Below are 23325 nucleotides of genomic sequence, written 5' to 3' on the forward strand. Positions count from 1 at the left end.
TCCTTTCATAGTGTAAAACTGTATAGTTTAATGGTGTAAAAAAGGTTTACATAAAAAGCATATGCCCATAAATAAATAAAATGTAGGCAATCCTATAAGCAATCAACCTTTTGATCGCACAAGAGACTAGAAGTGACGCACCGGAAGTTCTGCTTGACAAGTTTCGTCATCAAAACGTACCGTCTTCAGAAGCACTTCTTTGCACTTATTAATTTGAAGCATAATGTTTTTATGAGCACATTTGGCTATAGAGTTTGTTTTATATCACTGATGATAGGAACCAAGTGCCATCAGTAGTACATATTTATTCACATCCTTCGGGATAAGAGGTTGGCAGCTGCAAACAGGAATTACAGGTATTCGTTGTTTATTGGCGTGGGTGGTTATTGTACTTTAATTTAAATTCAGGAGTTAGATGTCATTGCCTACACTTGAGGCCAGTTCCAAAGAAGCCATTATTCTTATTGCCATAACAAGTACTGTAACCAGGTTTTTTTTTCTTAGAGAATAGGTGCAGGAACTCCACCTTTCCGAGTCACCTCTTGTCCCCCCCCATCCACCTCTGAGCATTGTCCTTTGGTTCCTCACCCGTCCCACCTCCCTGTACCTTTTAGAGAATACATAAGCAAGTATCATTTTGAGGTGCTAAGAAATTTGTGTGGAATGCATTAATGATAGCAATAAAGCAGTAAATTAGATCCCCTATAGCCAGCAACAATAGATCACTCCCTGCTACAATAGACCCCTACAACAAAATACCCCCATCAACAACAGATCCCCCAGCAAAGATAGACCCCCCCGCAACAAAATACCCTCCCCCAGCAACAATAGATTTCCCAGAAGCCAGTATCAACAGACTCTCCAGCATCCAGCAACAGTAGACTCCTCCCTCAACTGTAGATCCCTCCCAGCAACATAAGACAGTCCCCCAGCAACATTAGACCTCCCCAACAACAAACCCCCAGTGACAATAGATCCCCCAGCAGCCAACATCAGTAGAATCTCCAGCACCCCCCCAGCACCTCTTGCCATGACATACATTCAGTGCTGGAGGTACCGAAATTGCGCTCCCCCACATTCCTACTGACAAAAAGCCCTGACTAACTAAGCCCAAAAGACAGTAGCTGTGACTACTTGGTACTTCTTCACTTCAAGACTGATTGTCAATTCTCCTGTGTTAATCATCTTTACATAATCACTGCTAGGAACCCCATCCATGAACATGTCTATGAAAAAAGATCCATGAAGATCTAGTGCTTGCATATATAAGGTCTGGGGAAATGTGACTTTATGTCATTTTATGCCAGGACATTCACAATATGAAGGTAGATAGTCCAACTTTAGATTAAGTTAAGGGTTTTTTTTATCTTTACTTGCAGACATTGTCTATGTTGGTGTCCTGCATATCATCCATCGGGATGTAGTTCTGATGTATCTGGAGCACAGGAAAAATGTCATATGTGAAAAACCCCTGGCCATGAATTCCAGAGAGGTGAAAGAACTCATAGCAGCTGCCAGGAAATACAATGTCTTCTTCATGGAGGTAATGTCTAAAACTGAACTCCAAGCAGATAAAAAAAAACAATGAATGCATCAATTAATGAAATGTACTTGTACACTAGAATTGAAGTCATGTTAAAAAATTACTATGCTCTTCCCCTTTCCCGATTTCTCGCATGAGAACGTTTGAGCAGATGCTTATAGTCTGGTGGTCAGCAGATCCATTGCACTGTGGCTTGGTTTACAAGAGTTCCCCCTGAAAAATCATTGCAATGAACCAGTTCTTCTATTGTGGAAAACCAGTTCAATTTTGTTGAGCTTTGGATAAATTAGGGAAGGATTAGATCCTCTATCCTATAGGCAGGACAGGAAGTTCTAGGAAATTTCACCAATGGCAACACAGACAAGGAAGAAAAACCTGAAGGAGTTCCTAACCCTTCACCAGTCTGAGGAAAGTATTTGTATTTATCAAAAAGCAAAATGCCTAATGGAGGTTACAGCCCACATATGCCATTTAATCTTTCTAGTGGGATGCATAACTCGCAATAAATCAAGCAACAGAACAAAATGATGAAAGCTTTAAAAACTGCACACATTGGGAGACACTTATCAAACCTGTCTTGCTGCTTGTAGTTGCTAAACTGTCACTTTTTTATTTTTAAAGTGGTAGTAAAGGCTAACTTCAAGTAGTCTTAAAACATCTGACCGCCTACCTATGCTGCATAGTTTGAAGAAAAAAAAGATGTGTGTAAATACATTTTTTTTTAACCTGCTCTAGTGCGGTCACGTGACCCAGCAGCTCTGATTCCCCTATGTAAGGGAGACAGTGGCTCTGAATACCCAGAGTGAAGTCACCTGCTGGCTCCTATTGCCCCTCCATTGTTGGTGCTCCCTTTTCTCCCCTACAACAGTCCCTCTCCGATCATGTGGCTGCACCGGATGGGGTTAAGAATGTGAATATAAATATACTAATACCAATATTCCCAAAAGTATATATCACACAAATATATTAAAAGAAGAAAATAATTCAGAATGTAACAGTCCAAAAATAGATAAGAAATAAAATTAAATAAATAATGTTATAAAAAGTCACTCTGTGCCAACTTCAATCATCAATCTTCATATTCAGCCTTTCAATGGCTCAAAGAAACCTCAACATAAAAAGAAAAATCACATAGTGCATTATCTTAAGTAAAATATAAATGAAACAGATGTGATAAACGCAAACAACCATGCGTGATCACAAATAGTGAAAAAAGTGAAAGTGTCAAAATAGTGCCAGTGAATCAATCCAGTGAACAATATGCATCCAAAAACAACATGTGAAACACTGTGTCCACTTCTATAGTGTAAGGAGTGAATACCCTTACCAAAAATATGTAAATAATATGCCTTTACACCTCCCAGCGAGGGTATTATCACAAATTCTGCTTCAACCAAACAATCATCACAGCCTCATGGATCAGATCAAGATGTCATCCAGATATAGCAGCTTTCAAGTATAACCATGAATCTCCACCAATCCACCAATGCCCACCATATATAGAATAAATCATAGTAATCATAATAATAATAATCATAGTGTAAACCCACATATACAATTTAAAATACTTTATTGAATATGCTTACATCATGATTCCTCTTTAAAATAGCCTTTATCAGAATATCCAAACCTCTCAGGGTTAAGAATGTATTTACACTGATCTTTTTTACACAGGCTATGCAGAATAGGTAGGAGGACGGGAAGTCAGCATTTTTAAGAATATTTAGTTAGCCATATCTTCCACTTTAAGGCAAATTAGGACATTCATTTTCTGAACACAATGTGCGTGTTACACTAGCTACTGTGGAAAAGGAACATATCTGCGTGTTTATAAAGTGCTCCTTACACTACTAAGTCCTGCAACAATTCATTGCTAAATAAGTGCTCCCACCTTCAGCACAAATGAGAACATTTCTGTTAGATAATGTACCACTTCACTCAGAAAATTGTTGCAATTACAAATGTTTAGGCATTCTCATGATTATTTCTTTGTTTGTATTGGTAGAACACAAAAAAGTGGAGAAACAAAAAGCCAAATCTGACACATTCCACGCAAAACCACAAAAACTGACTGGACAAAATTATTGGCACCCTCAATTTAATATTTGGTAGCACACCCTATGGAAAACATAACTGAAATAAATTGCTTGCTGTAACTATCAGTGAGTCTCTTACACCTCTCTACTGGAATTTTGGACCACTCTTCCACCAACTGCTCCAGGTCTCTCAGATTGGAAGGTTTCATTTTCCCAACTGCTGTTTTAAGATCTCTCCACAGGAGCTCTATGGGATTAAGATCTGGACTCATTGCTGACCAGCTCAGTACTCTCCAGTACTTTGTATTAAACCATTTCTGGGTGCTTTTTGACGTGTTTTGAGTCATTGTCCTGCTGTAAGATCCATGACCTATGACGGAGACCCAACTTGCTGACTCTGGGCCCTACATTGCTCCCCAGAATTCTTTGGTATTTTCAGATTTCATAATACCATGCACACGGTCAAGACATCCAGTGCCTGAAGCAGCAAAGCAACCCCAAAACATCAGTGAACGTCCACCATGTTTGACTGTAGGGACTGTACTCTTTTCTTTAAAGGCCCCCTTTCTTTTTCTGAAAACAGAATGATGGGCTTTACCAAAAAGCTGTAATTTTGTTTTGTCTGTCCACAATACATTCTCCCAAAAGGATTTTGGCTTCCCCAGGTAAGTTTTGGCAAACTCCAATCTGTTTTTTTAATGTTTCTGTGTCAGCAGTGGGATCCTCCTGGGTCTCCTACCATAGCATCTCTTTTCATTCAGATGGCAACGTATAGTGCGAGCTGACACAATTGTACCCAGTGCCTGAAGGTCAGCTTGAATTTTTCTGGAAGTTGATTGAGGTTCTTTATCCACCATTCGAACAATCCTTCATTGCAGTCGTTGATCAAGTTTTCTCTTTCGTTCATGTCCAGGGAGATTAGCTACAGTGCCATGGGCTGTGAACTTCTTGATAATTTTGTGCACAGTGGACACAGGAACATTAAGATATATTAACTGATACAGGTGAGTTTAAATACAAGTTACAGGAGCATCACAAACTTGGAATGCAATTATGTCTTACAATTTTGAGAAGGTGCCAATAACGTTGTTCAGTCCATTTTTGGGGTTTGGAATGGAATGTGTCAGACTTGCTGCATTATCTGACAGAAATGCAGGGGTGCCAATATTTTTGGCCAAGACTGTAGGTGTACAGTCGCTATTTGACTCAAGGATTAAATCTAGCATTTTTGCATGCAAAATACACATTATTTTAAAAAATAATCCTAGACAACTCTAAAATCTCCTACTCATCTATATAAAAAAAACCTTATAAAGCCAATATTGTCTCAAATTTGTTAAAAAAAAAAAGCTGACATGAATATTTATTTCAACATATGTGAATGATCATAGGTAGACTACATACCTCACTACAGTCCTGCATGTAGTTATAAAGGACATACTGAGGGAGATTTACTAAAACTGGAGCACTCAGAATCTGGTGCAGCTGTACATGGTAGCCAATCAGCTTCTAATTTCAGTTTGTTCAATTAAGCTTTGACAATGAAACCTGGAAGCTGATTGGTTTCTATGCAGAGGTTTTTAGTAAATAACCCCCACTGCATATTTTGCATTCAGGGTGCATTCCTACAGATCAGATCAGTTTTAGTTCACAATATTTAAATGGGAATGGCAGTGTTTGTAAAATAAGTGAATAGAATATGCAAAATACCAGAATGTACTTGGAAGCAACAGGTCCACTGTTTTCCATTTAGCATCCCAATATAGAACTTTAAGTTTCTTCGGTGAGAGATTTTATTGTTGTATACAGTAAATGGACATTCTGTCAGCAGCTCCACTACTAACAGCTAAGTTCTACTTGCTGACCAAATTGTCATTATTATTACTATTATACAGGATTTATATACCGCCAACAGTTTGCTCAGCTCTTTACAATATAAAGGGAGACAATACAGCAACAAAATACAGTTCAATACAAGAGGGTTAGGACGGCCCTGCTCCTTGGAGCTTACAATCTAAGAGGGAGGGGCTAGTGGTACAAAAGGTAATAACTGTGGGGGATGGACTGGTAGGAGGAATAAAACATTCCATTATTAGCTGAAAGCAGGATAGGCTTCCCTGAAGAGATAGGTTTTCAGAGATCACCTAAAAGTGGGCAGAGTAGGCGATAGTCTGATAGATTGGGGTAGAGAGTTCCAGAGGATGGGGGAGGCTCTGGAGAAGTCCTGGAGATGAGCATGGGAGGAGGAGACAAGGGAGCTAGAGAGCAGGAGGTTGGGCGAGGAGTGGAGAGGACAGTTTGGGTGATATTTGGAGACCAGATTGGTGATGTAATTTGGGGCAGAGTTATAATTGGTTTTATATGTTATTGTTAGTGTTTTGAATTTTATTCATTGGGCAATGGTAAGCCAGTGGAGGGATTGGCAGAGAGGGATGGCAGATATGGAACGGTTAGTAAGGTGGATGAGTCTGGCAGCAGCATTCATGATAGACTGAGCAAATGTAACCCACTCAGCCACATAGACACAAGATCTCAAAATTGTCTTCACATTATGAGTGTTCCCTTGAGGAAGAGTGAAGAGATACAGAGTTTGCAGTCATGTTTCTTTGCAGGTTATTATAATATGGATTTGGAAATATACTGCTATTCACTTGGTCAAGGTGCATCAAAATAGACCTATTACAATCAAGTGTCTAAACTGGTAATAGAAATGAAAATGCTTTCAAGTTACCTGAACATACTGTACCTTCAGATTCTTCATTGTGACTTAGTAACCACCAAATGCAAAGCGCTGTATAATGCACATACCAATTTATCTAGGAAGTTGGCGCCTTTACCTGTATCATTCCATGCTGCTGGTCTGTGAGGCCATCAACCGCTGATACAATAGAGAGGTGGAAGTGTAGGCCAAAGCAGTGACTTTTTAAATGCCCCTATGCCACAATCATATATGCCAAAATCCATCTAAGTATTCTGTACTTCCCTGTAGCTACAGTCACTGAGAATATATTTCCTGAAGCCTATCCTTTATTTATTCCACTTTTTTTCTGCTTCCTGTATCACCTGTATCATTCAAACTTCTAAGATGGGTTTAAATATGACTTGAAAAGAAACCTTTTAGTACTGCATTCTTCCTTTTACATCAGCCTTCTTAGATGTGAGAGACAGAAAGAAGGCTGCAGCAGGAAAAGAGCTCTTTTCTATAACAACCCTGGGGGGGATTTCTGGGGTGATTATTGATTGGCCTGGTAAAACACAGCAATATCCAGATATATAGCTAGAAAACTTTGTAGAAAATAGTACTTTGCTACCTGTATGTATATCAAGGCTTAATTTTAAATTTTCTGTCTATTTGCTGCTATGGATAATTGCTTGCTGGGGAACTGGAGAAAGTGCAGAGAAGGGCAACCAAACTGGTAAGAGGCATGGAGGAGATCAGCTATGAGGAAAGATTAGAGGAACTGAATTTATTCTCTCTTGAGAAGAGGAGATTAACCACTTGCCCTCAGGAAGATTTTACCCCCATCATGACCAGGCCATATTTTGCTTTTCAGCACTGCACTAATTTAACTGATAATTGCATGGTCATGCAACACTGTGCCCAAATTAAATTTATATATTTTTTTTATACAAATAGAGCTTTCTTTTGGTGGTATTTGATCACCACTGGGTTTTTTATTTTATAAATGAAAAAAAGACTGAAAATGTTGAAAAAAAAGATAAATTTTTTACTTTTCTACTATTTAACATATGCAATAAAAAAAAAACATAACTTCTTTATAAATTTAGTCCAAAATATATTCTGCTACATGTTTTTGGTAAAAGAAAATCCCAATAAGTGTATATTGTTTGGTTTGCGTGAAAGTTATAGCATCTACAAACTATGGGATATATACTGGAATTTTTATTTATTATTTTTTTACTAGTAATGGCAGCAATCAGCAACTTATAGTGGAACTGTGATAGTGTGGCGGGCAATCTAACACTAGTTAACGCTGGCTGGGGGGTACACTAACTGACACAATTAACAATGACACAACAGTCTGCAAGCGGTTAAGGTGAGATATGATCAACATGTATAAATACATAAGTGGTTCATATAGTAAACTTGGTGCAGAGTTATTCAATTTCAGGTCAATACAGAAGACAAGGGGGCATTCTTATGTCTGGAAGAAAAGAGATTTAACCTTTAAATACGGAAAGGCTTCTTCACAGTAAGAGCTGGGAAAATGTGAAATAGACTTCCTAAAGAACTGGTTCTGGCCACTTTAGTAAATTATTTTCTAAATGCACATAATATAAATGGATACTAATATATTTTAGGTAAAGTTAGTCTAGAGAATATCCGATTGCCTCTTGGGGGATCAAAAAGGAACTTATTTTTCCCCTGCTGGAACAAATTGGATCATGCTTTATTGGGGTGTTTTGCTTTCCACTGAATCAACCATGCGTATAAAATTTTGTATATGGGGGGTTTTCCATTTGTGTGTTGAGTGTTTTTTTTTCTCTGTGGTTTGAACTAGATGGACTACAGACTAACTATGTAACTATGTTATAAGGATAATTTCTTGTATTGCAGGCCATGTGGAGTCGATATTTTCCTGTGTATGATCAGATCCGTTCCCTTTTATCCCAGAAGACCATAGGGGATGTAAAGGTTGTCCGGGCAGAATTTGGCTCTAACCAGAATCATGTCCCCCGGGCAGTGAGAAAGGAGCTGGGAGGAGGGGCACTGCTGGATATTGGCTGCTACTGTCTCCAGTTTGCATTGATGGTATTTAAAGGTGAAAAGCCGGAATCAGTGACTGCCAAAGGTTTTCTGTATGAGACTGGTAAGTGTATGAATGCAGATCACTGGTATTTGTCTACAATGGATGAATAATATATCCTCATATTAGTTTTGGCAAACTACAACCATTTATATTAATTAAAATGTACTCTTTACAATATCACCATGCCATAGCTATTTCTGCCCATTTCATCTTTCTCTCAATAGGTGTGGATGAAACTGTGACAATTATTCTTCAATATTCAGGAAACCGCCAAGCAATTCTGACCTGCACTATCATGGTGGCAATGCCAAACCAGGCAGCCATTTGTGGCTCAACAGGAATGATTCAGGTATTTACATTCTGTAAAAAAAGAAAACTGTCTCACGTGACAACATAGTATGGCCATGGTATGTGTTATTAAAAGGGCTGTGTGGTCTGTACAGTGTTTTTTTTTTTTATAAGAGACATGAAACTAGATCAGATTGATTTCAATAATCTCAAGAATGTATGTTAATGTCTTAAAAAAACTTGTTTCTAGATTCCTAATTTCTTCCTACAACATGCTCCATACTCCATGTCCTCACAATTAATATGGCCACCCTCTGGCTGCACTCTCTAACCCACATTTTCAATCTCTCTTCAATCTCTTATGCCATCTTCCCCTCCCCCCCCCCAAAAAAATGCACTGGTCACACGCATAGTTAAAAAAAAGCTCTGGACCCCAACAGTCCGAACAACTTGAGACCCATCTCCTTGTTTCCACAAACTTCTAAAACTTTACTGACAACAACCCTTCTCAATCTTTTATGGTCCAGCTTTTGCCCACAACACTACACAGAAACTGCCCTGCTAAAACTCACTAATGATTTACTAACTGCTAAAACCAATGAACACTACTGCATATTCATGCTATTAGATCTTTCTCCTGCCTTTGACACCTTTTTTTCTTTACTCCCTTGGGCTCCAGGACTCTGCTCTTTTTTGGTACCCCTCCTACTTAAGTGCACCATATGTATCACCTACAAATCTATCTCCTCTTTTGATTTGCAAATGACAAGTATATATAACTGGACTGCATGTGTTCATACTGGTAGCTGCTGCTTATTCTGTATGTGATTAATTGTATCAACATATGTTACTTTTTGCTAGATTCCTTCGTGCATGTGGTGCCCTACCTCTGTTATACTCAATGGCAAAGAAACGCATTTTCCCCTTCCACATTCCAGTAAGCCTATGCATTTTACAAACAGCACAGGACTTAGCTACGAGGCCGAGCATGTGCGCCAGTGTCTGTTAAAAGGTACCATTCAAGATCACGTGATTTACATTTTCCACTGATGCTCCCTACAGTGCATTTGTATTCAGCCCCCTTTACTCTGATACCCCTAACTAAAATATAGTGGAACCAATTGCCTTCAGAAGTCACCTAATTAGTAAATCGAGTCCACCTGTGTGTAATTTAATCTCAGCATAAATACAGCTGTTCTGTGAAGCCCTCAGGAGGTTTGCTAGAGAACATTAGTGAACAAACAGCATCATGAAGGCCAAGGAACACACCAGACAGGTCAGGGATAAAGTTGTAGAGAAGTTTAACCACTTGCCCTCCAAAGTATTTACCCCCCTTCTTGACAAGGCCATTTTTTGTGTTCCAGCATTGCGTTAGTTTAACTGACAATTGCGCAGTCATGCAACGCTGCACCCAAAATTAAATTTATGTCCTTTTTTTCCACGAATAGAGCTTTCTTTTGGTGGTATTTAATTTCCTGTGCGTCTTTTAGTTTTTGCACTATAAAGAAAAAAAAGACCAACAATTTTGAGAATTAAAAACTATATTTTTGCTATTAAAACATGTCTAGTAAATAAAAATGAAAAAATCAAATTTCATCATAAATTTAGGCCAAAATGTATTCTGCTACATGTCTTTGCTAAAAAAAAATCCCAATACATGTAAGTTAATTGGTTTACGTGAAATTTATAGCATTTACAAATGGCGGTATAGATACTGGGATTTTTTTTATTTTATTTTTTATTTTTACTAGTAATGGCGGAGATCAGCGATTTATAGCTAGACTGCGGCACTGGGAGGAACTGACTTGGTGTCACTGACATCCCCAGTAATACCAATACAGAAATCAGTGCTAATAAAAAGCACTGACACTGTACTAATGGCACTGGGCAGGAAGGGGTTAACATGTGGCATGATCAAAGGGTTAACTGTGTGCTGTTTTACACTGTGTGGCTGTGTTTGCGTGCGCGCCCCTACCATGGAAATTCAAAATATCTCTCTCTATATATATATACTGTGTATATACAGTGGGGCAAAAAAGGATTTACTCAGCCACCATTTGTGCAAGTTCTCCCAATTAAAGAGATGAGAGAGGCCTGTAATTGGCATCATAGGTAGACCTCAACTATGAGAGACAAAATGGGAAAACAAATTCAGACAATCACATTGGTTGATTTGGAAAGAATTTATTTGCAAATTATGGTGGAAAATAAGTATTTGGTCACCTACAAACAAGCAAGATTTCTGGCTCTCACAGACCTGTACCTTCTTCTTTAAGAGGCTCCTCTGTCCTGCACTCATTACCTGTATCAATGGCACTGTCAGGAATGGACTGGCCAGCAATAGTGGGACTCAGCTGCCTTATGAGCTGCAGTACCAGGACTGGCCAGCGGGTGCTCCCAGCAATCAGAGACTCAACCTTGCAGCCAGTCAAACACCTGGAACTAATTATACTGGGGTATTTAAGGGACATTCAGACCTGCAGACTCAGCCTTGGTGTTGTGTTTCTCTTGGGCCCTATATCCTGTTCCTGCTCTCTGTTCCTGTCTGATTCTCTGCTGACCCTGCTCTGATCCCTGGCTTGTCTGACCATTCTCCTCTGCCTGACCCTCTGTACCACGCTGCCCGCTACCTGCTGAACCTGGCCTGTGACCCCGACCATTCTCCGCTTGCTCCCCCTATACCTACCTGCCCGACTGATATTGACCCGGCCTGCCTGACGACGCTTGCATTGTATGTACTGTTATCTGTGGGTGGTTGGTTGGTTTGTTTGCACTGTGTTATGTTTTAGTATTGCACTGCGTTTATGTTTGTATGGTTAGTGTTAATAAATTACATTGTTTATAACATATCTGAAGTCTGCGTTTCCCTGCGTCAGTCACACACCTCTGGTCATACCCGGGAGCCCTGACATTACACCAAGGCCAATCCTGACCAGAAGTGGCTGCACAGGGAAGCCATCTTGGCTTGTTGATGGGAAGGATGGATCTGGATGAGGTTGCGTATTTATATCTGCTAGTGTTTGATGACAGGGAGTATGCTTATCAAACTCTGAAGGAGTATACCCGGGATGAACTGCTAGAATGTATATGGCTCGCTCATGTTCTAGTAGATCAGGGCACAGAGTTTTCTGAGGTGCAGCCTTTGATTGAGGTTTGTGCTGAGTTGGTTTCATCTGGTACCCCCGAATGCAGGGATGAATTTTTGCCACCATTTAGTGCAGACCAGGTAGAGTCCCTGGTGTGGTTATTAGAGGATGATGTGGGTTACTTTCTGGAGCGTTATTCCACATGTTCACCACAGGTACTAAGAGATTGTATAAACGCAGATTGGTCAGACAGGCTTTGTGTAAGCTCAGCTTTGTTCAACCCATACTGCAGACATGGACAGATTTGTTACACCCAGCCTCAGTCAGCTTACAAAGACCCAGTCCTGCTTCTAATCTATCTCCTCAAAGCTCTACTCCTGTATTCCCAACAGCTCCTCCAGTTACAGCCCAGTATACTTGGCTATCTACCGCATGTCAGTACCCTGTTCCCACTCGCTGCACCTATCCTGCCTTTAACCCTGTAAAGAAGCCCTCTGTAGTGACTGTTCCTTCCCCTGTTCCATCCTCCAGCTCTTCTCTGTCTCCAGCTGCTCCATTCATTTGCAGACCTGCGTTTACTTGCAGTGCCCCAGTAGTTAAAACCAGAAAAAAGCGAAAATTCTTTCCAACCAATACCATCCTGCCAGTATCCAAACCGGTGAACCTGCCTTCCGTGGTTCAGCCTGAAGCCTCTACTCAGCCTGAATCCTCTACTCAGCCTGATGCCTGTACTCAGCCTGATTCCTGTACTCAGCCTGATGCCTGTACGCAGCCTGATGCCTCTCTTCAGCCTGAAGCCTCTACTCGGCCTGAAGCCTCTACTCGGCCTGATGCCTCTACCCAGCATGATGAACTGATCCAGCCTGACGATCCTATTAGGCCAGTTGACTCGATGCCCGCTGTTAATCCAGATGATCCGGTACCTGATCCGGTGCCCGCTGTCGTGCCAATTGACTCAGAGCCCGCTGTCGTACCTGAAGACTCGGTGCCCACTGCCTTGCCAGATGACGCGGTGTCCGCTGGCGAGCCAAATGACCTGATGCCTGGTGACCCAGTGCCCGCTGTCATACCTGGTGACCCGATGCCCGCTGTCGAGCCAGACGATCCAATGCCTGGTGACCCGGTGCCCACTGCCTTGCCAGATGACGCGGTGCCCGCTGGCAAGCCAAATGACCTGATGCCTGTTGACCCAGTGCCCGCTGTCATACCTGGTGACCTGATGCCCGCTGTCGAGCCAGACAACCCGGTACCTGATGACCCGGTGCGCACTGTCGTGCCTGTTGACTCGGAGCCCACTGCCTTGCCAGATGACGCGGTGCCCGCTGTCGAGCCAAATGACCTGTTGCCTGGTGACCCGATGCCCGCTGTCCAGCCAGACGATTCAATGTCTGCCCCAGTGCCCGCGGTCATGCCAGTTGACTCGGAGCCCACTGCCTTGCCAGATGACGCGGTGCTCGCTGTCGAGCCAAATGACTTGATGCCTGGTGACCCGATGCCCGCTGTCCAGTCAGACGATCCAATGTCTGACCCAGTGCCCGTGGTCATACCAGTTGACTCGGAGCCCACTGTCGTGCCTGGTGACTCGGTGCCCGCCGCTTCGCCTGGGGGCCCGAGACCTGTCGCTCCGCCTGGGGGCCCGAGACCTGTCGCTCCGCCTGGGGGCCCGGCGCCCGCCGCTCCGCCTGAGGGCCCGAGACCTGTCGCTCCACCTGGGGGTCCGGCGCCCGCCGCTCCGCCTGAGGGCCCGAGACCTGTCGCTCCATCTGGGGGTCCGGCGCCCACCGCTCCGCCTGAGGGCCCGAGACCTGTCGCTCCGCCTGGGGGTCCGGCGCCCGCCGCTCCGCCTGGGGGCCCGATGCCTGTCGCCCCGCCTGGGGGCCCGATGCCTGTCGCCCCGCCTGGGGGCCCGATGCCTGTCGCCCCTCCTGGGGGCCCAGCGCCCGCCGCTCCGCCTGGGGGCCCGATGCCGGTTGCCCCGCCTGGGGACCCGATGCCGGTCGCCCCGCCCGGGGGCCCGATGCCTGTTGCCCCGCCCGGGGGCCCGGTGCCTGCTGCTCTGCCCGGGGGCCCGGCGCCCGCCGCTCCGCCTGGGGGCCCGATGCCGGTTGCCCCGCCTGGGGGCCCGATGCCTGTCGCCCCGCCTGGGGGCCCGATGCCTGTCGCCCCTCCTGGGGGCCCGGCGCCCGCCGCTCCGCCTGGGGGCCCGATGCCGGTCGCCCCGCCCGGGGGCCCGATGCCTGTTGCCCCGCCCGGGGGCCCGGTGCCTGCTGCTCCGCCCGGGGGCCCGGTGCCTGCTGATCCGCCCGGGGGCCCGCTGCCTGCTGCCCCGCCTGGGGGCCCGGTGCCTGCTGCTCCGCCTGGTGGCCCGCTGCCTGCTGCTTCGCCTGGTAATCCGATGTGCCTCTGCCCGGAGTCCTGCCCGATGTGCCTCTGCCCGGAGTCCTGCCCGATGTGCCTCTGCCCGGAGTCCTGCCCGATGTGCCTCTGCCTGGAGTCCAGCCCGGGGTGCCTCTGCCCGGTGTGCCTCTGCCCGATGTGCCTCTGCCCGGAGTCCAGCCCGATGTGCCTCTGCCCGGAGTCCAGCCCGATGTGCCTCTGCCCGGAGTCCAGCCCGATGTGCCTCTGCCCGGAGTCCAGCCCGGAGTGCCTCTGCCCGGAGTCCAGCCCGATGTGCCTCTGCCCGGAGTCCAGCCCGATGTGCCTCTGCCCGGAGTCCAGCCCGATGTGCCTCTGCCCGGAGTCCAGCCCGATGTGCCTCTGCCCGGAGTCCTGCCCGATGTGCCTCTGCCCGGTGTGCCGCTGCCCGGAGTCCTGCCCGGTGTGCCAGTCTTTGATATCCCGCCAGTTACCAGACCCGGGCGGTGGAACATTTTGCCCAGCTAGGACTGTTTGGAGCGTCCTGAGGCCGCTCCTTGAGGGGGGGGGTACTGTCAGGAATGGACTGGCCAGCAATAGTGGGACTCAGCTGCCTTATGAGCTGCAGTACCAGGGCTGGCCAGCGGGTGCTCCCAGCAATCAGAGACTCAACCTTGCAGCCAGTCAAACACCTGGAACTAATTATACTGGGGTATTTAAGGGACATTCAGACCTGCAGACTCGGCCTTGGTGTTGTGTTTCTCTTGGGCCCTGTATCCTGTTCCTGCTCTCTGTTCCTGTCTGATTCTCTGCTGACCCTGCTCTGATCCCTGGCTTGTCTGACCATTCTCCTCTGCCTCACCCTCTGTACCACACTGCCCGCTACCTGCTGAACCTGGCCTGTGACCCCGACCATTCTCCGCTTGCTCCCCCTGTACCTACCTGCCCAACTGATATTGACCCGGCCTGCCTGACGACGCTTGCATTGTATGTACTGTTATCTGTGGGTGGTTGGTTGGTTTGTTTGCACTGTGTTATGTTTTAGTATTGCACTGCGTTTATGTTTGTATGGTTAGTGTTAATAAATTACATTTTTTATAACATATCTGAAGTCTGCGTTTCCCTGCGTCAGTCACACACCTCTGGTCATACCCGGGAGCCCTGACAGGCACCTGTTTGAACTTGTTATCAGTATAAAAGACACCTGTCCACAACCTCAAACAGTCACACTCCAAACTCCACTATGGTGAAGACCAAAGAGCTGTCGAAGGACACCAGAAACAAAATTGTAAACCTGCACCAGGCTGGGAAGACTGAATCTGCAATAGGCAAGCAGCTTGGTGTGAACAAATCAACTGTGGGAGCAATAATTAGAAAATGGAAGACATACAAGACCACTGATAATTTCCCTCGATCTGGGGCTCCACGCAAGATCCCACCCCGTGGGGTCAAAATGATCACAAGAACGGTGAGCAAAAATCCCAGGACCACACGGGGGGACCTAGTGAATAACCTGCAGAGAGCTGGGACCAACATAACAAAGGCTACCATCAGTATCACACTACGCCGCCAGGGACTCAGATCCTGCAGTGCCAGACGTGTCCCCCTGCTTAAGCCAGTACATGTCCGGGCTCATCTGAAGTTTGCTAGAGAGCATCTGGATGATCCAGAAGAGGACTGGGAGAATGTCATATGGTCAGATGAAACCAAAATAGAACTGTTTGGTAGAAACACAACTCGTCGTGTTTGGAGGAGAGAGAATGCTGAATTGCATCCAAAAGAACACCATATCTACTGTGAAGCATGGGGATGGCAACATCATGCTTTGGGGCGGTTTCTCCGCAAAGGGACCAGAACGACTGATCCATGTACAGGACAGAATGAATGGGGCCATGTATCATGAGATTTTGAGTGCAAACCTCCTTCCATCAGCAAGGGCATTGAAGATGAAACGTGGCTGGGTCTTCCAACATGACAATGATCCCAAACATACCGCCCGGGCAATGAAGGAGTGGCTTCGTAAGAAGCATTTCAAGGTCCTGGAGTGGCCTAGCCAGTCTCCAGATCTCAACCCCATAGAAAACCTTTGGAGGGAGTTGAAAGTCCGTATTGCCCGGCGACAGCCCCAAAACATCACTGCTCTAGAGGAGATCTGCATGGAGGAATGGGCCAACATACCAGCAACAGTGTGTGCAAACCTTGTGAAGACTTACAGGAAATGTTTGACCTCTGTCATTGCCAACAAAGGATATATAACAAAGTATTGAGATGAACTTTTGATATTGACCAAATACTTATTTTCCACCATAATTTGCAAATAAATTCTTTCCAAATCAGCCAATGTGATTGTCTGGATTTTTTTTTCTCATTTTGTCTCTCATAGTTGAGGTCTACCTATGATGCCAATTACAGGCCTCTCTCATCTTTTTAAGTGGGAGAACTTGCACAATTGGTGGCTGACTAAATACTTTTTTGCCCCACTGTTTATATATATATATATATATATATATATATATATATATATATATATATACACACACACACACACACACACACACACACACATATATATATATATACACACACGTGAATTTGCATACCCATGCCGCCTTGTAGCAGTACTTCTGCTATAGGGCGGATGGAAAGCGGTTAAAACAGGGTTAGGTTATAAAAAAATATCCCAAGCTTTGAACATCTCACAGAGCACTGTTCAATCCATCATCCAAAAATGGAAAGAGTGTGACACAACTGCAAACCTACCAATACATGGCTGTCCACCTAAACTGACAGGCCGGGCAAGGAGAGCATTAATCAGAGAAGCAGCCAAGAGGCCCATGGTAACTCTGGAGGAGCTGCAGAGATCCACAACTCAGGTGGGAGAATCTGTCCACAGGACAACTACTGTATTAGTCGTGCACTCCATAAATCTGGCCTTTATGGAAGAGTGGCAAGAAGAAAGCCATTGTTGAAAGAAAGCCATAAGAAGTCCAGTTTGCAGTTTGTGAGAAGCCATGTGAGGGACACAGCAAACATGTGGAAGAAGGTGCTCTGGTCAGGTGAGACCAAAATTGAACTTTTTGGCCCAAAAGCAAACGCTTTGTGTGGCGGAAAACTAACACTGCACATCACTCTGAACACACCATCCCCACCGTGAAACATGGTGGTGGCAGCATCATGTTGTGGGGATGCTTTTATTCAGCAGGGAGAGGGAAGCTGGTCAAAGTTGATGGGAAGATGGATGGAGCCAAACACAGGGCAGCCAGAACTTCAATGGAATGGTTTAGATCAAAACATATTCATGTGTTAGAATGGTCCAACCAAAGTCCAGACCTAAATTTAATTGAGAATCCATGGCAAAACTTGAAAATTGCTGTTCACAGACCCTCTCCATCCAATCTGACTGAGCTTGAGCCATTTTGTAAAGAGGAATGGGCAAAAATTTCACTTGCTAGACATACACTGCAGCTGTAATTGCAGCGAAACGTGGTTCTACAAAGTATTGACTCAGGGGGGCTGAATACTAATGCACTCCACACTTTTCACATATTTATTTGTAAAAAATGTTGAAAATCAATTTCCTTCCACTTCACAATTATGTGCCACTCTGTGTAGGTCTATCACATAAAACTCCAACATAATACATTTACATTTTTGGTGGTAACATGACAAAATACAGAAAATTTCAAGGGGTATGAATATTTTTTCAAGGCATTATATGTTGTGCTCAAATGCGATTTTGTGATTTTAGGACTGAAAGAAAGTCCATTAATGACCCTGGCAGACAGTGAGCTCCTGCACACCATCATGGATGAAGTTCGCAAGCAACTTGAAGTGCGTTTCCAACAAGACAAAGTCTTATGATAAAGGAGTGGTCTTTTAGATTTATGACTGACACAAAAACATTTATTAATAATCAGATACAAAATAATGTAATGATTGGAATCCTGCATGGGTGTTTGCATCATTTTTAGCATAATGATAAATTATACACTGCTCAAAAAAATGAAAGGAACACTTTTTAATCAGAGTATAGCATCAAGTGAATTAAACTCATGGGATATTGATCTGGACAGTTGAGTAGCAGAGGGGGTTGCTAATCAGTTTAAGCTGCTTTGGTGTTAATGAAATTAACAACAGGTGCACTAGATGGGCAACAATGAGAGGAACCCAAAACAGGAATGGTTTTACAGGTGGAGGCCACTGCCATTTTTTCCCCTACTCATCTTTTCTGTTTTTTACTAGTTTTGCATTTGGCTAGGGTCAGTGTCACTACTGGTATCATGAGGCGATACCTGGACCCTACAGAGGTTGCACAGGCAGTCCAACTGCTCCAGGATGGCACATTAATACGTGCCATTGCCAGGTTTGCTGTGTGGAGGAGATTCCAGGAGACAGGCAGTTACTCTAGGAGAGCTAGACAGGGCCGTAGAAGGTCCTTAACCCATCAGCAGAAATGGTATCTGCTACTTTGTGCAAGGAGGAACAGGATAAGCACTGCCAGAGCCCTACAAAATGACCTCCAGCAGGCCACTGGTGTGAATGTCTCTGACCAAACTATCAGAAACAGACTTCATGAGGGTGGCTTGAGGGCCCGACGTCCTCAAGTGGGCCTTGTGCTCACTGCCCGGCACAATAGAGCTTGATTGGCATTTGCCATTGAACACTACAATTGGCAAGTCCGCCACTGACGCCCTGTGCTTTTTACAGATGAGAGCAGGTTCACCCTGAGCACATGTGAGAGATGTGAAAGCATCTGGAGAAGCTGTGGAGAGCATTGTGCTGCTTGTAACATCGTTCAACATGACCGTTTTGGTGGTGGGTCAGTGATGGTCTGGGGAGGCATATCCAAGGAGGGACACACAGACCTCTACAGGCTAGACAATGGCATCCTGACTGCCATTAGGTATTGGGATGAAATCCTTGGACCCATTGTCAGACCCAACGCTGGTGCAATGGGTCCTGGGTTCCTCCTGGTGCACGACAATTCCCGGCTTCATGTAGCGAGAGTATGCAGACAGTTCCTAGAGGATGAATGAATTGAGACCATTGACTGGCCCCCACTCTAGCCCGACCTAAATCCAATAGAACACCTCTGGGATATCATGTTTCGGTCCATCCAACGCGGTCAGGTTGCACCTCAGACTGTCCATGAGCTCAGTGATGCCCTAGTCCAGATCTGGGAGGAAATACCCCAGGACACCATCCATCATCTCATTAGGAGCATGCCCTAATGTTGTCAGGCATGCATACAAGCACGTGGGGGCATACAAACTACTGAGTACCATTTTGAGTTGCTGCAATGAAATTTCAGCAAAATGGACTAGCCTGATGCATCATTATTTCACTTTGATTTTCAGGGTGTCTTTGAATTCAATCCCCTGTAGGTTGATAATTATAATTTCCATCAAACGATCCGGCATCCTTACGTTCCTAACACATTACCCAGTCCATATCAGTATAGATATCCAGCATGATATTTTTCCCCATTGAGATCTGATGTGTTTTGAAATAGTTCCTTTAATTTGTTTGAGCAGTGTATTTAAAAAATACCCACAGTCTATTATAAGGGTACAATTCATCCACCATTTCAAATACAAAAAGTTGAAGGACAAATGCATCTCTAAATTCTAATCTCTAGCCAAATAACTAAATGAATATGTGTAATTCATAAATTGGAACTGGTCCCTTTGCCAAATTATTTGTACTTTCTTTCTACTTTATCTTATTATATATATCTTTATTATCTATTTATTATTATCAAGCATTCACCCTATATAAATCTGCTATCTTAACATACAATTCCTCCCTCGATGCTGCCAACCAAGCCTACTAAATAAACTGGCATGTCTTACATAAGGGTTTTTTTCATGGATACATACCAACAATAGGGAAAGGGTGAGGGGAACTGTGTTCTTTCTCTTAGTTTTAAATTTGCTGGGTGCTATTTTCCCTTTTAAGTTGGGAGCAAACTTAAAACTAAGAGAAAGAACACAGTTCTTCTCACCCTTTCCCTATTGTTGGTATGTATCAGTGCAAAAAAACCCTTATGTAAGACATGCTCATTTATTCATCATGGACAAAAGGAGTTCACTGTCAAAAGGATATCATATCAGATGAAGGAATTTTACACATGCTCTTCTGAATACATGATCTATTGTCTAATTTGTCCTTCTGGTCTGAACTATGTGGATAGAACCACACGTACCCTTTGTAAACGTTTTGGTGAGCACCGTCGTCTTATAGAGGATGGAAGAGATCACCATAGCGTACCCTGACATTTCCTTGAATGCCACGATAAATCCACTGAAGGTCTTAGTGTGTGGACCATTGAAGGAATGCCACGGGACCTCCCTTTGGCAGAGCGCTTTTTGCGTCTGTCAGAGGGAAACTTTTTGGATCTACACCTTGGATGTGTTATCCCCGGTGGCCTAAAGGAAGAGCTTGAAATATGCTCCATTTTATAGAGACATTTGTTTCCTTCCAAATGGTGGTTATAAATATCAACACAATATCCTTATACAGCTGTTTGTACTTTATCACTAGTAGTCCTTTCTTCCAACAAATTTAGGTATATCCCTTCCTTATCCCTCTCTCACTTAACTACGATCCCTTTTAGTATATCACAAAGGGATAATAAGGAGATACATAAAATTCACATACTATTATAGCAAGACCATTTATTAAAATGCGTTTTTCTAACTTTGTTTTTAATTTTGCTTTTATATTTATTTATATTAATTTATTTTTTTAATTTATGGTACAATAATCTACCTTTTTCATTATCTCATTGATTTATTAATTATTATTAACATTTATTTTCACCTCCATTGTTCTATTCATTTTTAGATTTAATTTAATTGTCATTTTCTATTTTCCTTCTATCGAATATGCCATTTTTGTAGATATATATTATTATATGTATACACACATACTCGTTTACTTTTTAACTCAAAAGCATTAGAGCTATTCTCTCGTGTGTTTTTATTTCTCTTTTTATACCTGTATTAATTTCTGTACAATGCAGGAAACCATGTAGGTACTTAGGACCCAGGAACTACTTGCCACCTTCCCATTCCCTTCACACTATAAAAATGTCAGGGTTCTACTGGGGCTTAGGTCTGAAGAAGGTGCCTATTGAGCATGCTCCAAAATGCATTGCCGCCACCTTCACCTCCTACATCCGACTCTGCTCTCCTAGCTTCATTTTAATGCACAGGCACATCCTGGACTCTACTTCCTGATCCTATAGACAGAGTTTGCTGCTGTACAGCTGGATGTCCTACCTGGATCTTATTACATCACACGATGAGTCTTTTTAACTATTTATCTTGTAAGTGCAATTTATCTATTGTTTACTAAATAAATTGTCAATATTGCACTTAGAGGCGCCTTCCTCTCTTTTTCTATCCCCTCTTCAGTCTATCATGAATGCTGCTGCCAGACTCATCCACCTTACTAACCGTTCCGTATCTGCCATCCCTCTCTGCCAATCCCTCCACTGGCTTCCCATTGCCCAACGAATAAAATTCAAAACATTAACATATAAAACCGCTGATAACTCTGACCCAAATTACATCACCAATCTGGTCTCCAAATATCACCCAAACTGTCCTCTCCACTCTTCACACGACCTCCTGCTCTCTAGCACCCTTGTCTCCTCCTCCCATGCTCATCTTCGGTACTTCTCCAGAGCCTCCCCCATCCTCTGGAACGCTCTACCCCAATCTATCAGACTATTGCCTACTCTGCCCACTTTTAGGCGATCTCTGAAAACCTATCTCTTCAGGATAATTTCACATAAACTGTCAATGTCGGCTCTCGAAGGCTGTGTACCAACAGAATATAGGACAATCACTCCGAAAGCGGTATTTTTTGCCTGATTTTCTCATCGTGTGTACTAGGCTTAACAGCACTGTGCAATGCTGTAGAACCTTATTACCTCCTCCAGTAAGTGCTACTGTGCAGGGCATCACAAGAGACTGATAATAAACTCAGCTTCTAGGCAGTTATATGCAATAATTCTGTGCAAGCGGCTTCACCTCTGCACACTGACTACAGGAGGTCACTCGCTAAGCACTACAGTCCTTCATAGAATGCCTTGTATTTTTTCTAAATGAATACAAGTTGTTTTCTGATTGAATGAGGTGGTGTGGAGGTGTGGTGAACTCACAGCCTCCATGACATCTAATCAGAGAATGCCTTGTTTTCAGTGAAAAAATACAGAGAAGAATTTACTAAACCAGGAAAAGACAGAAAATGGAGCAGCTGTGCATAGTAATCGATCAGCTTATAGCTTCAGTTTGTTAAGCTTTAAAAATGAAAATTAGAAGCCAATTTGTTGCTATGCACAGCTGCTCCAGATTCTCCGGCTCTAGTATTCAGAGGGGAAGCTGCTTGGCACAGGACCTGGAAGATAGCACTGACTACTACAGTGACTGTCAAGCTTCCCCAGTGGCCTATCAGAAATGATATGCATACTCTTATTTTGCCAAAATGGACCAATGTAAGTATGCAACATCGATTATTTCTGGAGTTCAGCTTTAAAGTGTATGTCAGAGCAAAATGGAAAAAAAAAAAAAAAATAGAAAACTCAAAACCTTTTTTTATTTAGAACATCTCTCCAATACATGTGCATTTCCCCATGGTATAACCCTCCACAAATGCTGCTGGTACACACCTGCTGCCAGAAATTCAGTATGCTCCTAACCTATATTTGGCCTGCCTGTTGGATTACAGAGCTGTGCCGGTTTCAACCCCACTTCACAATCATACATTGATTTCTTTTCCAGCTAAACAGTGCTCGACTCCCAAGAGCCTGTCTAAACATTATCGGGGTTATTTACTGGTGTAGCACTACCCCCTTGAGGGCTGTAGAGTTGTTTTCTGGTTCCCTGTCCTCCTCTGAGCCCACTTTGGAAGCCCAACCCCTTCTGACACCACCTTAGACCTTTGGCCAGAAGAATCCTCTGGCTGTTACCATAACATAGACTCACACACAGGTTTAAGTGAACTGACACTTTGATTATATTGAAATCAAATTGTAATCACAGTAAACTGACAAGAAAATATGTGCATGAAATGACAGCTACTCTTAATGAACTAGGATAAGGGTTGCAACACAGCACTCAAATCAATTTAAGATGTCCTGCAATTCAGAATTTAAAAGACAGCCCCAGCCCTGAGATGTTTCTTCCCAAGTGAGCAGAATGGAAATAATTAAGTTGACAGGCTAACCCACATTGGTC

General features: G+C 43.7%; 1 protein-coding gene across 1 annotated transcript in view; it reads left to right on the top strand.

The window, feature by feature from the left end:
- The window catches only part of LOC149458731 (trans-1,2-dihydrobenzene-1,2-diol dehydrogenase-like), a 32592-nt gene extending 14493 nt beyond the window's left edge, over window positions 1-18099 (top strand). The window contains exons 3-7 of the mRNA XM_089681792.1: window positions 1380-1543; window positions 8159-8411; window positions 8576-8700; window positions 9501-9651; window positions 17829-18099. Coding sequence (XP_089537918.1) covers window positions 1380-1543; window positions 8159-8411; window positions 8576-8700; window positions 9501-9651; window positions 17829-17941 — 806 coding nt within the window. The 3' untranslated portion in view covers window positions 17942-18099. The remainder of the gene's footprint in view (window positions 1-1379; window positions 1544-8158; window positions 8412-8575; window positions 8701-9500; window positions 9652-17828) is intronic.
- Window positions 18100-23325: the final 5226 nt, after the last annotated feature.

This window comes from Staurois parvus, unplaced genomic scaffold, assembly GCF_062004578.1.
Source record: "Staurois parvus isolate SC_StPar_1 unplaced genomic scaffold, SC_StPar_1.0 ptg000279l, whole genome shotgun sequence".
Classification (NCBI taxonomy): domain Eukaryota; kingdom Metazoa; phylum Chordata; class Amphibia; order Anura; family Ranidae; genus Staurois; species Staurois parvus.